Here is a 23,460-nt window from a genome sequence, read left to right as displayed (position 1 = left end):
AAAAACGTAAAATTTTCAACCCGCGTGATTGTTTTTCTATGAAAATTGTTGATGAGTTACAAAGCAAATATAGATTTTTTTAAATTTCACTGTGCTTGTAAAGCAGATCGATATTATGTTTGACATCGTTAGAATTTTCGGCGGTTTATTTATTCTGGTCTGTAATATAATAATGGTGTACAATATTGAGTACTCGCGCCATACTATTTTAGTAATTCGGATAAGTGAATGGTGCGGGGCGTGTCAACAGCCACCTGTTGCTTGTTTCCCGCTTAATTATGGCGAACAATTCCTTGTATCTGGAGGTATTCAGTCTCATCAGCAATGTCGGTAAAAGGTTAAATAATGTGTTGCCGCTTTCCAAGGGCGGCGAGTCAGGTGCGGTTTGGCCTGATTCAATGAAAATTTGTTTATTTTCACATCCCGCGCCATCTTGTTTACATAAAACGGGTCGTACCGTAGGTAGTATGCCAACCTCAATCAAAACACAAATGTAGTAACTTAGTTATATTATGCAGCCCACATTTGTATCGACATGAATAAACTGTACCTGGTGTATTATGTCTCATGCACGCAGCAATCCTGTTGTGCAAAATGCGTTGGTATTCTCTATATATTTCTCGGCTCTTTATCCTGTCCTTTACCTGAGAGCGGCGGTTGACGGTTGATCAACAGGTCGGCCAGGTATTTTACGGTTGGCGTTGCGTCCATTTCTGAATTTGTGTAGGTACCTACCCATCCCTTGTTATTAAAGCTTCACTCTAAACCCGACGAGGAATCACGAATCTTGACTAATAAATTATTATGTTAGGAATGAGCTAACCGGATAATTTACCGGCAAGACGAAAATTTACATATGTAAGTAATGGGAGTATGCACCCAGTATTGGGAACAGATATTGCTTGGTCGGCGAGGTCAAATGATGTCCTTGACTTCTATCTCGTGGTTCGCTTGGAATATTTGGAAATATTTATAGTCATTTTTTTCAAATTTTCCTTTTACGAAAATACGCATACCTGTTAACCATTGAATAAATAAAACTCCCAAAATATTTTTATTATTTTATAACTGTGAGTAATATTTATTTAACAATCTTGTTTTATGAGTGACTTATTAAACCGAGGTGTAAAGTAGGTGTGACGAATATGACTCATAGAAATACATATGTGAGTGGTAGGTACTCAGAAAATGGTGACATGTTAAAATGTTGTCTTCGGGGAAATTAAAATATATATAACCGTATATGGGTTTACTTTGTCCTCTCGTTAAAATTATTTAAAACACCATAATAAAATTAGTTAGGTATCCACTTGTAAAAAGGTATTTGGTACCTACCTACATTTTGCCACTCAATGTTAAATGAAAATAATATTCTTTTTGTCTCGTTAGTTATTACTGGTTTCGTGGGTGGACCTTCTATTAACAAAACCAATGGAATCTCATTCTGATGATCGATTCTTCAATAGTGGGCTATTGAGAGTGTACTTGTACACGCAAGGTACCTATATGTCTATTGAAACATTTATTCACGCCACATTCCCGAATTTCTTGACGAATTTTGCTGGTCGACAATACGACGAGTGTCGTATACTCAGTCAGTGATCCTTTGTCAAATAGAACAACAAATATTCAATACAACGAGTGTCTAATAATAATAATTGGATAATTTGTAGAGCGCCGTTTTTGTGAAAAATCACCTCAAGGGCGCTGTACAATTTATTTCCTAGGATCTACATTTGTTATTTAGAAAAGATACCAAAAAACTAATGTCGTATAATTACGTCGACGGCCGGCATAGTCCAGTGGTAACGCATTGGACTGCCATTCCGAAGGTCGCGGGTTCGAACCCGGCGTGCGCAAATAAATTTTATTTGATTAATTTGTGTTATTTCACAATTAATTAATTAAAATATTTTTTTTTTTTTTTTTTTTTTTTTTCTTTCTTTATTCATGAAATATTAATGTGTACAGTTTTTACATGCTTTTCGACTACCACACTAGACACACGCCCGTATTATGGTAGTCGAATATATAGTATATTTGCGGCACGTTCCAGAGTGGAAGATACTACCAGTATCGCCCTGGTGTAAGACCACCATTCAGAATTGAAACGTTGCTCCAAATGGCTTTAGCCGTGTTTAGTGACTAGATCTGAATAGCCAGGTACTTCCCCACCTTCCTCTTTCTCTTCCCCACTTACCTTCAGCCTCACAACATCCCCCAATTGGGGATGCCATAGTCTCACTGGCTCCAGACGGGAGCAGTTGGGACTCTTGTGAGGTATTCACTATAAAAAAAAAAAAAAGTCAGTGATTCTTTTGTCAAATAGAACAACAACAAACAATTCGCTGGTCGACAATACAAAGAGTGTCTAATGTCATGTACGCCGTCAGTGATCATTTTGTCAAATAGAACAACAAACAATTCGCCATTTTGCGAACAATTTTCATCTTTGTGAATGCGACATGTTCATTAAAATTATGCCAGATGTGTTAATTAATCTTTATCTTATAGTATGAGACACATTGAATATTGGTACTATCCAAATCTGACTAGTAGAAAAGTTGCAGATGACTAACGAAGGTTGTTTAATCGTAGATACCAGTAAATAAATAAATGCGCATTTTTTAACATTATTTTATACAGTGCTTCAAGTATTTTAATCACCAATAAAACTATGATAACCACAGTTATTAAAGGATTGAAAATGAACTGAAGGACTCGTGAAATTTGGAAATTTGATATTTGTGAAAGTCTCGAGAATCGCTGCCCGTTTTTTCGTACTACCTAACCAATTCCTTTACCTGCTTGTGAAGAAAACATTCTATTATTTTCGACAATTTCACATGACCTGTTTTTCAAGCATATCTTTCTCACTTGCGTGCCTTTTCATATTGTACTCATCTGCCCTTACAACGGTCATAGTATCGATCCATGTAGCTTAAATGTTCTAGAAAGTGCTATCTTTTTTTTCAACCGCAATCTCATTAATTAGACGTTTTAGTAGTCGTTATCTTTTATATTTTCTTCTAGTTCTATTTGTTCTAGTACATACCTATATGAATTGTTCATATCTTCCATCAACACAATAAATACTTCAGTATGTCGACTCAAGATAGGTAATAGTCAACATCCGTCATTATCTAAAACCAAGATGATTCATGACGATTTACAATTATTATTACATTATTACCAAGAAGTTGTGCTAATGAAACTTCTAACTCGTTTTCCGTCGGTGATGCGCCCGTACTAGGGGCATTCGGGCAGACCCGGGTTAATTTTGATTGCAGTTTGAGAGGGATTGAAAGTAATAACGACATTATTTGTCTATTACGTTTATTTACTTGTTTCTCTATAAAGAAACTAGAGTTAAACTTCTACATTAATAATTACCATAAAAAAATTGTGCCTGAAAGAAGAGGAAAATACTCTATTCTGCCCCATCCCACAGGGTTCAGTGGGAAACGAACCAGGGGCACAATGGGGTACTAATTATTAGGACAGTTCACAGACGAGAACACTCGTGTGATAATTCCCTGACGTGTTATCAACAACACCTTCTGGATCTTTTCCTAATATATCTCTCTAAGGTTGATAAATGCACTTCAAACCCCATTTCTCCACTGACGACCGCATCTACAGCTTGGTTCATAGCATCCGTAGGCCTCCTGCCGGCTGGATTTTCTGATATATTTACGCACTATCTGCAGACGACATAAAATGCATATGAATGAGGTATACCGTATACCCCATTGTGCCCCGTTATGACTCCGGCACCCCGTTCCGCTACTACATACAATAATTTTCGAAGAGAGTAGATATAAGAATGAAGTGTAAATAATAAATTGGTTACTGATAGTTGAAATCAATTAATTGTTTCGTATAACCTAATAAATGTAAAAGCTTTTGTATACAATATTGGTCCATTTGTAAAGGTAATTACCATGTAAATTGTAAATATTTTCGATAGTGATGGTAGGTAATAGCCATAACGTATAACTTTTTTTAATCTTGAAAAACACGGAAAACTTTGATTAGTTAAGTTATGTTCCTGTTTATCGATCGCTGTAAAAAAACTTAAGTGAATCATCATTAAAATAATGTACGAAAAAGCGAACCATGTTTTAGGCTGTGACAGATCAATTATTTTTGAGTATAATTGTGTCATATTAATCCTTTGTTTTCAATACTTTTTTGTATTTTTTTGTAACTTTTTTTAGTTTTTTGTAACACTTTTGTAATTTCAATTCAAATAAATATAATGACTCGTGACACTTCCGCTTCGAGAGGGTTGGTAACGTACTACACGACTAACATAGTAACATGTCCGACGTAGTAACACGGACATAGATATATGACCAGAATAATAAATAAATTGTACCGTTTATATACAGCTGCGAGTGTACGAAGTGTGCGGACATCGGATATGGATAATGATAATACCGCCCTGGATTAATAGATGTGTATTGATTTCTTCGTGTATGTATTTATGTTATGTTATGACCTGCTTTGCAAGATGGACAAGAATACAAGTCATTCACGCGGAGCAACACCCCCCCAGAAAATACTATTTTTTACAAGAATTTGGCAGACCATTGTATCATAACAAGTTTTCAGATTCTCACGGCCAATAGTGTAGTAATTTGGCCTTATTATGAATTAAACCACGTGGTGCTTCATTTTTTATTAATTATATAAACATGGAACGATCATAGTAACAGATAAAAGAAGCAAGGAACAATTTTAACAAACCAACTAAGTTCATCGTCAGTACAAATCAATGGCCTAATGTTTAATTCCGCAAGGCGAATCAGTCTTAGCTATTTACTACTTCGTCATTTCCAAGTCTCGCTGCCATTCGCCACTTTCTCGGCACACCTTAAAATTCTTTTCTGTATTCAGCACCGAAGAACGATGTTCGATAGCGTCAACTTGTAACCTGTTCATAATAATATAAAAATATTATTAAAGTGTTTTGTGAACACTATTTCTTTGGTTGCCTTTTCTGCCTTAACTATGGAATCAAATATCAATACGGACCATCGTTTGCTACTAGCTTTAATGAATTTCTATGTTATTAGTTGTTATTATAAGAACACTGTGTATTATATTAAAATAACATGTATATATTATAATAACACTGTGTATCTACACCTACTCACCCTTATAACATAAGAAAGAACATTATAAAATTATTTTATGTGAATACCGCACAGGAGGCAATGGTATCCCCAATTCGAGTATATAGTGAGGAGTGAGGAGGGGAAGGAGATAGGGTAGAGGACGGTGCTTGCTATTCAGATCTTGTCACCATACAGAGAGCATCTTCCACTCTGGAACGTGCCGCAAGTATACCGTATATTATTTTATTTGAAATAATTGTGAAAATAACACAAATCAAACAAAATATACATGCGCACGCCGGGATTTGAACCCGCGACCTCTGTTTTAACCCACTTCTCGACATCCGATCGAGCTGAAACTCGGCAGATAGAATCGTTGTCGATTTTTATATAATTTTTTTTAAATACATCATTATTAATAAAAATATATTTACTATTGTAAAATACTTTTCGGGTTAATTTTTTTAACCTATGTTTTTAAGTGAATACTATATCAAACTTGTACAACTAAAAAAACTGTCCAACATATTGTCGTATGTGAATTGAACATGCTGTTTCCATAAGGCCTACATTCGCATCGGGCATCATACTGAAAATATAACATATTGATTTGCTGTCAACTGATATACCTACAACGCGTTTATATGTTCAATTATTTCTCGTGAGAAGCGTTTCAGGTGTCCACTTAGGTTTAACCACAGACCGTGGAATTGGTAGTGGGTAGGTACATTTATTTACCGGTGAATGATAATATATACTTTTATACTCGAGTATTTTTATTATCTCTCAGTTTTGTAACGATTGATGTAGCTGCCAATCGAAGATAAATACTTGATAATTGCCGGTTGCAAAAGTAATGCTTGAAATGGTGGGCGTGCCACAAAAACAAGAAATAATAACAGTGTAGGTATATTTACATTATACCTGTAATAATTAATGTCTATTTAATTGACTTTCTTCTCGTTTAGTATTTCATTGTTTCTGCTTCCCAGGAATACATGGCTCTGGCGAAATAATACAATACTGTGAAATCAAGAGTCGGACAAGACCAGAATGTGGATGAAGCACGATGGTGTCCATTGAAATGGTTGTGTGGCATTCTACCAAAACCTCCAAGATCACAAGGCCGGAACACTGAATCAAATCAGTCTCCTAGCTTGTATGGGAACCTCCAAAAAATGTATTTTTATTTATTTTTTTAAATTAACTAAAACATTTTAAGATGTTGTGATAAATAATTAAATTCTATCCCCACGGCCACTATAGTCGGCAAACATGGCGAGCACTAGATGCTAGCTTCTAGACACATTAGTTTTGGTATCTTCCGACTGAAAATGCCATTTGTTATATAATAACAACATTAAATAATGCCTCCTTCACTATTTACAATTTAATGTTCGCATGTAATCTTAAAGGTAAGTACGTAATGCGATCAAACGAAAAGAAATTTTCGGAGCACATGTTCAAAAAATTTAATTTTATCGGAACAACAAAATCAAAAGTTTTTAATAATTTAAGATAACCTGGTATCCGATAATCCAATCAATCAAAAGTGTATTTATATTTCGCTTACCATTTATTAAATATTTATCACTTAATTCTTATAGCTATTTTCATTAATCTGATAGTATTATTACGCTTGCGTCTGAACGATCTAGGCCCTCTGATTGGTCGAATTCAAATTGTGTTTCGTGTAAATCCCGAATAGGGGGTCTGCAGGCAAAATTCGACCACCCTGCCCCTCTGGCGGTATAAGAACGAACCAAATGACTGGCGCGAATATTTAAATATGCAGCTAACAATTCGCAAAATTAGTTGACTATTAACAAGCGTTTAATAAGAAGATTTCTTCTGGAAGTTTATCACTTTGTGATGGCATTATTTATTTTATTAAAACATAAATAACTTTGTTTACATCACTTAATTACATACAACCTATACGTGTTACATGAACGAAGTTCACCTCATCAGGAGTAAGTATACATTGAAGTCAAAAATCCCTCTTTTGAATATTTTCCCACTCAACTGGTCTTTCCCGTCTAACGATATTGTAATTCCTAATTCTGATAAACCCCGCCCACTCTAACCCCTCCCCCTCCTTCCATTTATTCTTTCCAATTGTAATCTATATTTAATTTTTGACCTCGGAGTATACTTACTCCTGATAAGGTGAACTTCGTTCATGAAACATGTAGTGGTTATATAATAAAGTGATGTAAACAAAGTTATTTCTGTTTGAAATAAAGTTTAATAAGATTACATTATTTTATCTATTTCCTTTGTATATCAATAAATATGTACGCAATAAAATGTGAACATTTTGTTTATTTCTTTATTGGACAATTTTTATAGCGCCGAATTGTGTGAGATATTACCTCAGGGGCGCTATATTGTAATAATCTATTAACCATATATACTCACACTCACCCTCTCTCTGTGAATAACCTAAGGCTAGCTTTAGACTTGTAAGTTTTTTCGTAAATTTACGACTTCTAGCCAATGGGCATATTGCATTTTGAAAATACAATATGCCCATTGGCTAGAAGTCGTAAATTTACGAAAAAACTTACAAGTCTAAAGCTAGCCTGATATGTACCTTTTAAATGTAACTGTTGTTAGTATCACTTAAACTGGGCGAAGCAAACCAAGTGCCGCCCGCAGGACCTAGCTGCAAAAACCCGCGGGGCGGGTTTTTAACTGCTAGTTATCAATTATTATTTTAATTCTATTTTAGGGTATTGGGGAAATAAACAGTTTTACAATTTTATACAAATAATTACATTTTACATGTTGCATTAACCAGTGAAGTTTCCACATAAAAATTCATGTTACTCGTACATACAGAAAAAAAATAACACACCTTAATGAAATTAACTGAGATATCTTAGATATTTTACACACCTTAATGACAACACCTCAATGAAAATAACTGAGATATCTTGTGCTACGTATACATACGCGAGCCGAACTGCCGAACTGAACCTCAACTTATGGGAAAGGAACAAATCAACCGCAAATGGTGCGAAACGCTGCCTGCTGTTGCTTCGTCCCTTTCCCGTAATTCGTGGCTCGGTTCACGTAAGTTCGCAAATGTTTACGTACCATTAGATAGCTCATACACAGCAAGGGGAGAGGGTACGTAATTAGCGATTTGATTTAATTTTCTCCAATATGCATTTAGTAAACTAAACCAAGACAGATGGAAAATATCGGCATCTGAAAATATATAATTGCATTTAGTGCACGTCCTTCTGAAAAATGAATGTTGTGTATAGTTAGTTTTTGAGTGTGGGATAATGTGTGATTATGCTTTCTTAGAATAGTAGTAGACTATCATTTTATAGTAGTAGACTATCATTTTATAGTAGTAGACTATCATTTTATTTCAAATTTATATTAACTTTTTCGTTATAAATTATTTTTGAAGTGAAACTTCTTTACGCGCGTCATGCAATTTCTAGGACCGGAGTAAAACCGACTCATGACCGAAACGAAAATGCGGGTACCCCCACCACCGATTAAAGTTCATTTGATCTAGTCAAAGTTTTGAAGTAACATATAAATGCTTCTTAGCTCATCTCGACAACTGGCGTTGGTGGTGTAATGGTCAGCATAGTTGACTTCCAAGCAGTTGATCCGAGTTCGATTCTCGGCCATCGCACATTATTTTTTTGTTTTTAACGCCTTTTTCATTCAATATCTTATTTTTTAGTAGGTCAGAACATTTTTTAAAAGAAAATAATATTGCAAAATAATAAAAACACTTATCTCACTGTGATAAAACATTACTCCGCTAGAGCGCGCTTTGCGTTATTGTGTTGGATTAAAATTATTATCTAATCCGTATATTATGATAATTGTATTACATTTATTTAATTAATTTATTTATTTTGATAATATGTAATAATTTACAGAAAAAAAAATTAAAACTATCTCCCTCTGATAAAATATCCGTTCGCTAGAGCGCACTACGCGATCTTGTGTGGGATTCTATTTCTGTACATTGTACATTATTTTTTAAAATATATTATATTTTGGGTGTGATGTAGGTAACATTATAAAACATAACAAGCTCTCATATTTTCAGAACCTACATAATATAATCAATTTATGCGGCTTTGCTTACAGTTGGTGCTCAGCGTGGTTGGCTTTCAATCAGTTAAGCGAGGTTCGATTCTCGGCTGTGGCATTTTTGAAGTGAAACCTTGTTGAGGTGGGGGAGCCGCTCACGAACGTTCTCTCTCTTCTCTTCTTTCCTCTCTCTCAGACACCAGCGAACTGCGCCACGCCAAGCATCAGCTGAAACTAGAAGTTTCACTTCTGTCTTGCGTAGGCTTGACACACCCACTTTTTTTAATTTATGTTTCGTAATTGGGTGTTGACATTAATTATTTAATTAATCTTGATCGAAAAAAAGGGTATTTGCTAAGGTTTTATTTACGTTTCGTATATGCTGCGTGCTTTTTTTTACATTAACCCCACACAGGAGGTCCTGAGAAAAATTATTTCCCTCAAGGCCTATGTCATCTTTGGGGATGCTGTGGGAGTATTTTCGGACTCGTAAGCTATATTAAAAACAGCTCTGTCTAGGGCCTTTAGTTTCATGATAAATTTTATCATGAAACAAAGACAGCGCCGCTCGAGCGTTTTATTTATAATTACATATCCCTTTTCCCGCTTCATCGATTATCCGAAAAAATCATAAGTCGTTAACAATAACCGTAAACAGTATAAAAATAAAATTGAAATTCTTCGTTTTATACCACTTTGTATATGAATCATTTATAAGGTTTGTAATACAAGATGGCTGCCAGGCAATTTTCACTCATCCTAGATTTGGCTTCAGTATCATTCATACAAGTCGCACTAATGCTCTGTTCAGGACCTTTTTAGGATAATGATATTTATAGAGTTATTTCACGTTTTTTTACCTGTTTTTAACGGAAGTTGCGTGATAACTGTTGTGCATTCCTACTTCCTTTGCAAGGGACCCACAGGTTGCTTGTAAATGGTATTGTGTAGGTACAGCGCTTGGCCTATGGTGCATGTGTAATGTGTATGCACTGTATACACCGATGATAGGAATGCTTATCCAACGTTTCCATGGGTCGTGGCACTTAGTTTAACTACCTGCAATTCTCATATTCAATAAAGACTTTTTAAAAAAAATCTATGAAACCTGCATGTGAATATGGTTTACCTGGTTCGTAACCATGTTCCATTTGGCACGATATATTATAATTAAAAACATGAATACCTTCCTAGATTTTCTACAAGTACCTGGGCAGAATAGTTAGGTTTTGTTCCCGATGGAATCGATGGAATTTAGGGTACATTGGCCTGTAACAGTATCGCATGTCCATATGTAAAGATTTACGTAATGAGCCTGAATTAAACAATTCTTTAGTTCGTTCCCTTGTAAATAATTAACAACATGCCACACACACCCTCGTATCCGAACACAGAAAGAGTCACCACTCACCAGGAACCACAATGAAAGGAGAATGTTTTTTCTCAGGATTCTCTTTTTTTAAATTTTCGTTTAAGAAATGTATTAAGAAACAGTTGAAACGGAAGCAGGTGCTTGTTTGTACAAACCTTTTCATCGGTAAGATATACCTATATATTATAATCGTGTTGTTGATTCTGATCGGCGTTACTAGCTAATTTTAGAAGAATGTTGTTTTGTACTTCAAGAAATAGCTAATGCCCAGGGGCGTGCAGTCCATAGATGTTGTAAATAAGTGCGTATCCCTTGAAAAGAAGAAGAATTTGTCTTTATCCCTTTCTTGACTGCACTGCGCACAATCTTAAAATTATAATCTAGAACAATACTATTATGTTCTACAGTTTATTACGGTGTAGGTACACTGTACATAAACATTAAGTAGGTTTATAAGATCGCAGGAGATTAAGTCTTGCGTTGCAACAACGCATGTCCCAGATATTGCTTCTATAACACCACCACATGTTGTTTGATTGTTAAAATGCCGAACCTGGATAATATAACCAGAGAAGAAACGAGGGAAGTGAACGTAAAAATAATTGTACATACGAATGCGGTGAAGATTAAAAACTTGTTCGTAAAAACCAGTTCCTAGCGTAGGGTGATCACCGATCTGGAATAATATCTTTACGTAACGTAGAAATAAAAAAGCAGACTCTTCCGAGGCACAAAAGTATAATTATTTATTAAATGCGCAGTAAACCACCATAATTTTTTCACAGTCTGAATGAATTTCATAATTTTTTCACCTTTTTTAGTTTTTAGTTTTGAGTCTGTTAAACTGTACAAGTGTGCACTGTCACAAGAGATATTACGGTACGCTGAACAAAGTGGTCTCCGTATCTTACAAGAATGTGAAGTAATTTACACCTTATCATGGCATGGAACAACTTTTATTATTTTCACTTTCTATGCTATTTGCTGTGACATGGCTAATGGTTTCTTGTCTATATATGAAATGAATATATTTATTCTCTTTGTAATTACGTGAAAATAACTACTTAAGCAGTTTTAGCTACATATTTCATTTTTTACGAAATTTGCTTTCAGTTTTATAATATGGATTACTAAGCAAAATATCATAAATCATCTGCACAAAGTTTTGAAAAGAAGAATTATTATTTACTTTTTTGCACGTCTGGAGCAAAATGAGCTTTAATTTAATTGTGAGCTTTCTTCCCCTTAGAGGTCAAAAGTTCAAATAAAAGCGTAGCACATAGCGTTCGTCCTCTCAAAGGCAGTTCGTGCTACATAGTGAGTAGACAATGTGTACTGCAGCATGTACGCCACATGTTAGGAATTTATTAAACCAAAAACATAATTATTATTGCATGTTTATTTAAACCTGTGTTAAACTCGGTTTAATCGCAGGTTTATTGTAAGGATTCGAGTGTAGTTCGTGTTCATTGTTCTCATTCTAGTCGCACTGGCGCCGGAGTAGATCGATGCGAGAAGGCGGTTGCGGTATGGTGAATATTGAAACGTGGAATAGATACAACTTTCGTTACTGCCACTCGTTGATAACAGGATACAACCAACGGTGATTACACTTTAGGTACATGCATAATTTAGCCCACAACGTTTCTACTGTTCGATAAGGGACCAAGTTAAAAGCACTACGTATATATTTATTTTTTATAATAATGCGCTTCGGACAAAGCCTTCTGTAATTTTATTTTCCGTTATATCTCACTTAGTTAGGTGGTATGACCTATAGATACATATACTTTTGAAATATGACTTTGTGGTCATGGTTTATCCACTTTTCTTAGTTTTTTTTACATACTTGCTACTAGAACCTACACTTGACTTGTTCAGGTGATTCCAAATTACAAACAATTTAAGTGTCCGATTATTTTAGCATTTGGAAGGGTAAACTTGACTAATTTAAATTGATATTATCATCATCATCATCGGTGTTACAAACTTCATTTCCTTTAGACAACGCCTTTGCTCCTTCCGGTCTCCTTCTGCCACTCATTTCCTTTAAGCCCGTCGTCCCACAGATCGGCAAGCAATCGACATAAACCAAATGCTGTAAGAACCTGCTTAGAATAGTTCCTCACTGAACTGCGCCGCAGACCGTTACCTTATTATAGCGAACTTAATGTTCTGTGCAGTCTTGCAGTATTCGTTTTAGGTCTATTGCTACCGACCCGTGGGACGACGGGCTTACATACAAATAATCAAACCATAAAAATGCACAGCTGCGCTTGGTGATTTCGAAATAGCGGCATTACCTCACATCAACTCGCATAACATGGTATTTACATAGGTAGTTGATCTGGTTGGCTTATTTCACTTACATGCATATTTCCGTTTTTTCCGTAAAGAGAAATTCTTCATTGAGAGCAAGTTGACGCCGTGTGATACGTGACGCCGATGTGAATACGTCGTATCCCGTGGCGTTGGACGTTGAATAAGGGGATATTATTAACAGCGATCGATTCTCGAATGACGCTCAACTCTTTGTCCTCTTTCAATCCATTGTTCCTCTTCGTCCTACATCTGCCGCCATTGCCGCCCACTAGACAACAAAAACAAAACAATGATTATTGTTTCGTGATCGAGTTTTGTTAATGTTTTTAAATTTATTTTTTTTACATTTATCAATTATTATATTCGTTGAGATTGTGATATCACAGAAGTAAACAAACACCCACAACGTAGACTTTTTAACTTTATTTTTGTCCGATAATACAGTTCGCCACAGGAACAGGAATGGAATCGGCTAACCACCAAAATTGTTTATCCCGCTCTTGAATAAATTATATAGTGTGCCGTCACAACTCTACACGGATGTTTGCTCTATTTTTGTGTGATATTATAGAATCAGTGCGTTTGGACTGAATTGTAAATTTATCTATAAAGCATCACCTCTAAAATTTAGAGAGCAGGTCCTAAGGATAACCTCTAGCCAGGAAGTGTGGGTAGAAATACTAGGGTCAATGTGTCCAAGAGTGACGGAGGTACGAATCCATCCCTCCCACTTCGGTGCAAGGCGATGGGTCGAGAGAAAGTCTGGCTGGAGAGATCAAAAGGTCTTGGATCGGCCACTTGGGGTGACCTATGGTAGGGGTGTTGGTTATCCAATAAATGGTTCCCGGGGTTGCGGTTGTACCCATATTCGCCTCCCAAATTCAGTGTAATTTAATTTCTGAAAATGGAGTCCCTATCTGCTGTGATTGTCGAATTCGATCCGGCTGACTGGTAACCGAGCGTCGTACCCACCTTATTAAAAGAGTTTTCACAGAAACATTTTTAGAACATTTTTGTTTGTCAAACGTTTACGTCGTGTGAAACACAATTATGATAAAAATAAACTACACTTAAAACTCATTGTTTATTTTTTTTACATCAGCCATTCCGTCCAGATGCCGCATAATGTAGCTTACGCTGCCTAAAAATACTTCGTGAAGTTCCGTCACAATAATGGGCTCCGAATGGGGAATATTTCAGCAGAGTGAACCGAAAATGACGTTTGTAAATGGTCGCTCGCGGAATTAGCTCGTGTAGGAAATGTATCCACTTAAAGCCGTTTGGGCCGCCATCGGATGGTGGCTTATAAATGAGTCAAATCATACCACATAACACTACGTATAGCGTATACTCGTTTGTAATATCTGACATTGCTGTCCGCAATGGAATGTAGGGCTGCTTCTCTGTACCCTGAATTCACGCTACTTTTGAAATTGCATGGATTTAACTCTGTTTTAGATTCGATTGCCTCATTTTGTTATTTTAGCATCGCTTCATTAGCAAGTTTATTGCATCACCGTACTGACTCATTTTCTTTGAACATCTAATCACTCTCTAACTATGTTAGGTAAACACGTAGAAGAATCAACGACTTAAATAATTAATACATTCCGAAATTGGGTTGCGTTGTGCCTAGAAACGTAAAATCTTGAAACAAATAGCATTGTACGTTTTTCTCATGGGTACAGCTCATATATATGTATACATTATAATTATGTTATTCTCCATTGATCTTCGCTAAAACTAAGTTCCTGTCCGCCTCCTCGAGACGTGTCCATTCCTGTCAGTCTCCTGCTGTCTCTCCCAAGTGTTTTTGTGCACAAGGATGCGGATTCAAAACGTCCAGTCACCTTAGCTTAGTTTAGGTCTCCCAAAACCTTTTCGCCCCACAGGCCAAATAAAGAAGCTTATTTTGTGGTGGGTAATAATATTTCACCAATTTTACATCCCCCGCACCTCCCTATTAAATTTGTCTGTAGTTACCTAAGTATATTCACTGAAGGGATTTTAATGAACTTTTTAATGACTAACTTCGACCTGTTATTGACGGTTCTTCAAACAGCTGATTCCTATATTTCCTGACTTGTTTTTAAAATTCTCATTGGAATCTCCCACTCAAATATAAGGTAAATATGAAATAAAGTGGGACACGGTTTATACGAAAAACGCTGACAAAAAACGCTGTTAAAAGCAACAAAGACTTCCTAAAACTATTTAGACAATTAATTTAAACAAATATATATTGTATCTTCACTTTTTTTAACACTTTTTCTAATACACTTTGTACAATTTGTATCACTAACACGGACTATGACTACCATAACACGGGCATTAGCCTACTATGGTAATTGAAGATTGTTTGGTTTTGATTTAAAAAAAAAACTATTTTTATCAAAACATGAAGGTGTCAAAATGATATTCAGGGGGGGCAAAAGTAATCACCCGATGTTCTTTTGCTGTATTTTTTTAATGATAAACTTTGGTACTGCTTGTGAAATTTGTTCAATTGTTTGTAAACCGATTCATGTCTTGTGGATTTGTATTCTGCGTTTGTTTACTTCACAAATGTCAAAACCGAATTGACATTTGGCGCCATTTGCAAAAGTTATAGCGTTTCCAATAGGGTGATTACTTTTGCCCCAACCTGTATTAACGTCAAAACACTGCTTGAAAAATAGACGTTAAATTATACGTTTTTTTGATAGACAGTTTCTCATTGTTTTCTAACTTAATATAAGTGTTTTTCAAAATAAGATGTGTCTATTAACCGTGTTCCACTTTTCTATATGTTATCGGGTTACGAATAACCTGACAATATTTGAAAATCTCCTACTACCACCACAGTAAGTGGAAAATGTTGCTTGTGTTGTGATGGAGGACATAGCCAGCCGAGGGATTGAACACACCACGCCTGGGTGGGACCCAAATGCGATGCCAACTCAGCCACCGACCGGTCGAGGACAGTAATATTATATTCAATATCCTCTATCTATCCTCTCGCGATTCTTCGCGAGGGGCTAGTAAACTCTCTAAACTTAACAATGCAATATTTATAAAACACTGGTCGCACCAATGCTACTAGTTCAGAATATTATATTCAATATCCTCTATCTATCGTCTTCGCGAGGGCCTAGTACTCTCTAAACATAGCATTGGTGCGACCAGTGTTTTATAAATATTGCATTTATAAAACACTTGTCGCACCAATGCTACTAGTTCAGAATATTATATTCAATATCCTCTATCTATCGTCGCGAGGGCCTAGTACTCTCTAAACATAGCATTGGTGCGACCAGTGTTTTATAAAGATGGAATTTAGTGTTTAACACAGCTTCAATAACTTGTTTCCAACAATTTTGTTTTGTACGTTCGCTAGTGAATCGCGCTAATTAATTGTAATTATGGGGAAGTACATTGAGATAATACGAGCTACGACGTTTCATGCAAGATTATGTATTGTGGTTTATTATTAATCGTGTTTTGTCATCTCTGCCACGCCCCTGTGCTCAACTGTTCGTTGCTCAGGGTCAGGAGTGTTGAATGATGTCATTGCAAATGACACACATTCTCGTAAAACGGCGACTAACTTATTTGCATGAACTGACAGAATAAACACAACGGTTTTGTTTAGTATTCAACCTGTTTTATGGTTTATAAATAAAGTTTTTCTTCGAGATAACAACGGAGGACAATTAAAAAATAAGCAGTTTGAAAAATTGAGAGCGCAATTTATAATGAGAAACTATATGAATACGTCCTCAAATAATAAGCACTGAAAGTTGCTGAAAGTATGACTGAAATCAAATGTTTACATGAAATGTTATTCTGTTTTTATTTTTTTCCAAAATTGTGTGAGTCAGATAACGGCCCGTACATGTTAGGGTACGTATACCACGAATTACGTATACGTAGCATAATGCTACGTATACATCCGCGACCCGAACTGCCGAACTGAACCTCAACTTATGGGAAAGAAACGAAGCAACCGCAAATGACGCGAAACGCCGCTTGCAGTTGATTCGTTCCTTTCCCGTAATTCGTGGTACGGTTCGCGTTTCGGTTCGCAAATGTATACGTACCCTTAAGTACTATTGAGTATTGAGCCCTGAAAACAGTTCGTCTCTTATATGCAATACACAATACATGTCAGTTGTCATAGACGAAACATTCCGCGAGCCGAAATTGTATTCGTTCATTGATTTATATGAATAAATGTATTAAAACGAATGCTTTAACTGTAGCCTCAATCTACTTTGATAATATCGTTTTAAAAAGTATAATGTCGGCTATAAACAGATGTTTACCTATATGGCATGGAAGACATTTTCATTTGCCGAATGACATAATTTATTGAATCCCGCTTCTTTTGATCTTAAAACGTACTCTTTTCATCATGTGAAACCCATATAACACTTTTGCTTATCGTGTACTTAAATCTTATTATGGCCACATTGTATTATTTATTTTTACCAACTTTTTGTCTACATATTGCACAAAGACGTGGTTTCTTGTATAATTTCACTAAAGGCTTTGAAGTTTCCGCTCTATATATTTTTGTATTGCAACACTTTGCTGACAATTTAAGAAACTATTAAAAACTATGCAATACGAAATATACGGTATGTGATAATCGTGGATAGGCTTTTGGTTAAGAATTGTGTTAGGGAATATTATGGATGGAACGCCATAGGCAGAAAGATTCCACATCAAAACCACAAATAATAAAAATGATTAAATAATGTGTTTAAGAGCGCTTCTCTGTAATGATAGGTACGCGAATAATATATTAAATTTATTACGAAGTGTGCTCTTAAACACATATATTATTCGCGTACCTATCATTATATTATTTCTCTGTAATGATAGGTACGCGAATAATATATTAAATTTATTACGAAGCGCTCTTAAACACATAGGCAGAAAGATTCCGCATCAAAACCACAAATAATAAAAATAATTCAATAATGTGTTTAAGAGCGCTTCTCTGTAATGATAGGTACGCGAATAATATATTAAATTTATTACGAAGTGTGCTCTTAAACACATATATTATTCGCGTACCTATCATTATATTATTTCTCTGTAATGATAGGTACGCGAATAATATATTAAATTTATTACGAAGCGCTCTTAAACACATAGGCAGAAAGATTCCGCATCAAAACCACAAATAATAAAAATGATTCAATAATGTGTTTAAGAGCGCTTCGTAATAAATTTAATATATTATTCGCGCACCTATCATTACAGAGCAATAAAACATTTCGCACTATAATTATTATATGCCCGCAAACAATTGAAATAACAAAGATAATCATAAAAACAGAAGTGATTCATGTTTATATTAATATTATTTCTGTATTGTCCAGTGTTTCGAGATGAAAACTTTTTTTCCGCCGTGCGTCCATATAGATAAACCATAAGTTTGTTGCTGAAACAGAATGTGAAAGTTAAATCTTATTGTATAATAATTGGAAAGCCATTTGCTGGAGAAGCGAAAGTCCCCGGCATTTACACAGGGCACTGGCCAGTGAACACAAATTGACATTTCGAAAACAAACTTGATTTTTTTCAAAGCGCTTCTTCGATTGGTTTCGCAAATTCATTTTTACTCGTGTTGCGTTACTGTAAGTGCCAAACATTGATAAATACTGGCCAGTGAACACTCGACTATCCAAATTGACATTTCGAAAACAAACTTGATTCTTTTCAAAGCGCTTCTTCTTCGTAAATCAGTTATTTTTACTCGTGTTTGTTACTGTAAGAGCCCGAACATTGATAAATCTAAGGTTTTACCTGTAAACCATATCATTTAATTATGTCCGAAATAAGTAATGATTCTATCTCAGCCATTTAATATAACATAATCTAACCTAACCTATCCTAACCTAAATACCCATTTTCCTATGCTAAAAAGGTTTTGTAATCCGAAAAAAATTTGTAAATACATACTTCCATTTCGGACTTCTATTTATTTTATTGATGGTAAATGATAGGATTTATCGGGAACTGAGAACCAAGTAGTTTTTTCGAAGGTTTACTGCAACATTTATACCTTGATTTTTTTTTAAATTTTTCAATGAATTTCTTGTTATTTGATTAGACCGAGCAATGCGAAAAGTATTACAAAATATATTTTCAAATCATAAGGTAATTATTTCACTATCTTGCTTTCTCAAACGCAATGTAAACCGTTGGTTGTTGACAGTGGATTAAAATGTATCCCTCGCTAAAATAAACATTGCTATCTATGTGATATCTTATCGCCCTGGTGATGGTGTTTTATTACACCTGCAAAGGTATTAGTAAAATGTTATTTAAACAAGGATTTAAAAAAAATGAATATCGCGTTAGATATTGTGTGCAGATATTATTTTCAACAAGGAAAATTTGTAACGTGGTATTTCTAATCGTGTCTTATCAATTACATTTCAAAGAACTTTCGGAGATTTAAAATTTTGAAAAAATTGAACATTTACATTTTTATTTCTGTACCTCAGAAGGAGAGAGGAAATAGTAAAAAATTGCTTTGAACATTGTGGGGATACCAGACCCTTTATGTTGACCTAACTTAGTTTAACATTGTCGTAGGACAATCGTCTTTATACCCCTGCGTAGATACTGAAAAAACTAAAAAGGTCTCATACATAACTCATTTTCAAAAAAAAACTGGACAACCGACCTTTGATTTCTGAGGTACAGATTTATATAGATTACATGTAATAAAATTTATAATTAGCGTTTGGTACGTATAATTTATAAGAGATTTAGACCCCTTGTTTGGTCGGCGGGTTCTGACAACTTACACTGCTAACCCGCGAATCGTCCGGTTGCTTGCTTTAGAATGCGGACAATTTTGTGCAAAGTTGCTCTGCGTAAACCTCGCACATAGGCTACCACTGCGGTGTACAAATTATTTCGAAAGAATTCATATTTTATGGAAATCCTATTAAATATTATTTAAATTTGGAATTGTTGACTTCTCACCGACTCGAGTTCGATTGACCTTACTGTTCCTGAGGTACGTATGACGTCACGCGCACCCCGTCAGATTTCGATCGTTTTGGCGGTCATTAAAAAATGCAAATTTCGGAAATAATATTCTCTACGAAAGCTTTATTTGTAAAAAATATACTGGTATTTAAATTAGCAGAAAAAATACTAATTCCTTATTGAAAACTACTTACTTGAAACATTGCAAGAAATGGCTTTTTCTGCGCCTATGCTTTAAAATCTGAATATATCCGGGAATAGCATGGAACTTATGAAAGTAAATAGGTATGCCTTCTTCCCTTTCCCCAGTTCCTTTAGTATCACAACATCCCTTAATGGGGATGCCACGATCCTACCGACTTCGGACAGTTAAACTCTTGCACTGTATTGTGATAAAACAAAAAAAAAATCAATTAAGACTGTAAATACTACCGAAATTGATGTTATATAAACATTGTTAACGCCCAAACCCGTCAACCACGCATAAATAAACATGGTATGAAGTTATAAAGGTTGAAAACGTATGAAATGAAGTTCACATTAATTTATTCCTTTATCTTCGGAGTCATCGTTTGTACTGCCCTAAAACAATTGTCATATTATTATCGTAATAATATATACAAAGTATTGCTGGGCAGAATCTTATAGGAATGTTATTAGATTGACCTGATTTTTCTTGCACGAAAAGCAAAAACCGGATTTCTTACAGATTTTGGTATTAAATAAAAAAAACCCATTAGGTTCAACATGCCTTTTACGCTTTATTGGTTATACGCTTTCTAGTTTTAATGTCTAATATCCGCACGTGATTATTCTGAAACTCAATGCGTACGTGAAGTTTTGTCAGTATCGGGGCTGGCAATTACTTCTAAACTTATTAAAGAACGTATTATTTCTTATTTTTTGTAGCTCTGATAATTGTAATTCTACTTATACGATGTATTTGCGGAAGTTTATATGCCGATAAGCTATTTTACACCGATGGTCCAACAGAGAGGTGTGGAAATTGACGTTGAAACAATGTATTGTTCAGCACACTAAGTACAGGAAGTGTTTTCAATAATCAGAATAAGATAGGAGATTGTATTAACTAGAAAAGACAACAGACAATGTGGGCCTAACCTTACATTCCAGTGTTCAAAAGGCCCGTGGCGGTTAACATATTATTTTATGATTTCATCGGAACCGTATTAACTAAGTATGCAGGGGCTTGATATTTTAAAGGTACTTGTAAAGATTCCCAAATACGCCGGTGTAGCGTTGGTATAGCTATATTAGAAAGAGGGGCGTATACTGCTCGAGTTAAAATGTTTACGCGAAATAATATTCATGCAAGATTTTTTTTTATATTGGCACCACTTTGTTCCAAACCTCAAAAACACGGTCATCTTCGCATTTCGTGTTTTGTTGCTAACTTCATAATATTTGTAATGTTATTGACCCGGTCTGTTTTGAATTGCTTCAAAATCCGGCCAATTCTTTATATTATTTATCTTTATCTAAAATGTTTGCTTTGGTAAATTGATATTTCCATTTAAAATATTCTCCTAAAAGTGCTGAAAAAGGGTATTACTGTTATTTTTACATTTTCATTGCGCGACCGATCAATATTTGTCAGATCAACCAGATTGTAACAAATTCCACGATTTCCGTCTTATTACGATTGTAATACGTTTCTATTGTCGAATACTAATACGGCCGGTATATGCAGTACCTACGCATACGCGTGATTATGAGTAAGGTTATCTGCTAACCCGTTCTTATCCCCCCGTATTTTCTATTAAGAGTAACATACCTACCTAGTAATACATTGGAACTTTCCTGTGTAACTTCGTCTCCAGTCCCTAACCAAAAAGCGCCCAGAGCAACTTTTTTAAATTTTGAAATTAATAATAGAAATCATCGTTGAACCACGGAGCCGGCTTTAAAAACCAGTGCCGCTTATTACTCGGTAGATTAATATAGTCAATTTGCATGTATTTTTACGTCGATTATACGTGATTAAGTATTATTTGTCTAGCATGCAGTAAATGCAGAATGCGCAATAAGCACGGTACTCGTACACTGTAATGAATTTATGCTCATTTGATGAGTTTTGTTTGATCTGATCCGGATAGTTAGAATACGATCAAATGAACTTTTTATTTATTGATTTAATTATTTTCAGCTATGCGGATTAGCCATCCTGGGCATTGGAGTCGCCTTCAAGCTGAAGGTGGCCGACATCACGAGACTGTTGGAGGGTAAGATCGAGGCACCCCCACTACTGTTCATCATCATCGGATGCGTTATCTTCGTGATCGCATTCTTCGGATGCTGCGGAGCCGTTCGCGAGAGCCACTGCATGGTTGTCACGGTAAGTCTCCACTTGAATTACTGATCTTGATCTGAAATATGTATAGTATGCAAATTCAAGGATAAACAATAGATCTTCAGACTTCACAGAAACTGTTTGGAAGGAATGAGGAATAGATTCTGGAAGATTTAGGAATAAAAAACATAAAAGTAGCCAGATATCAGCTAATTATTGAATTTAAAAAATGTGAACAATCAAGGCTCACAGTATTGATGTGCAATTAATCGTAAGATAAACTGAATGACTGGCAAACATATTTATTTAATTACTTAAACCAGAGGGGAATATCAGCCTTCAGTGTTACCCAGGGGCGGGTCGTGAAACAACCAAAAAGTATGAAAATATTACTTGAACCCCCTTCAATTTTGCTTTGGATCAATTATTTGAGGATGTGATCGAACATCCAACCATTGATATATAAACTGCCACTTTCTTATCCAGCAACCTATCCTGATTGTCGAAGGTGTGAAATCCATTATAATAATATTACATTGTAAGAGTTTAAAGTTAGGTTTGGTTAGGTCGATAAGTAAGTGGCAGTGAAATGGCGCCAGGCGCAAGTAAATTTTTGACGTCCTTTGTCAAAACAAGTAGACTCCTAGATAGGTGATCACTCTAATCAATAATATAGTTTATTTGAAGAATAATCTCAAGGGCGATGTGTTAGGACTGTTAGGTTAGGTTAGGTTGATAAGTAAGTGGCAGTGAAATGGCGCCAGGCGCAACTAATTTTTTGACGTCCCTTGTCAAAACAAGTAGACTCCTAGATAGGTGATCACTCTAATCAATAATATAGTTTACATGAAGAATAATCTCAAGCGATGTGTTAGGACTGTTAGGTTAGGTTAGGTTAGGTTGATACCTAAGTAAGTGGCAGTGAAATGGCGCCAGGCGCAAGTAAATTTTTGACGTCCTTTGTCAAAACAAGTAGACTCCTAGATAGGTGATCACTCTAATCAATAATATAGTTTACATGAAGAATAATCTCAAGGGCGATGTGTTAGGACTGTTAGGTTAGGTTAGGTTGATAAGTAAGTGGCAGTGAAATGGCGCCAGGCGCAACTAATTTTTTGACGTCCCTTGTCAAAACAAGTAGACTCCTAGATAGGTGATCACTCTAATCAATAATATAGTTTATGTGAAGAATATTCTCAAGGGCGATGTGTTAGGGCTGTTAGGTGTAAGGTGTTATCAGCGCCTTGCCGCATTGACAATTCAGCGCC

General features: G+C 35.5%; 1 protein-coding gene across 2 annotated transcripts in view; it reads left to right on the top strand.

Moving 5' to 3' along the window:
* The window catches only part of LOC149421773 (23 kDa integral membrane protein-like), a 37,785-nt gene that overhangs the window by 215 nt on the left and 14,110 nt on the right, over nt 1–23,460 (top strand). For both annotated transcript variants that reach the window (XM_089635096.1, XM_089635095.1), the window contains exon 2: nt 22,049–22,237. In XM_089635096.1, the coding sequence (XP_089491222.1) occupies nt 22,049–22,237 (189 nt within the window). The remainder of the gene's footprint in view (nt 1–22,048; nt 22,238–23,460) is intronic.

This window comes from Hesperophylax consimilis, chromosome 8 (genome assembly GCF_061612785.1).
Source record: "Hesperophylax consimilis isolate HC1 chromosome 8, BYU_Hcon_1.0, whole genome shotgun sequence".
NCBI lineage: Eukaryota > Metazoa > Arthropoda > Insecta > Trichoptera > Limnephilidae > Hesperophylax > Hesperophylax consimilis.
The sequence above is the reverse complement of the archived record's forward strand: the minus strand, read 5'-3'. Positions and strand labels throughout refer to the sequence as shown.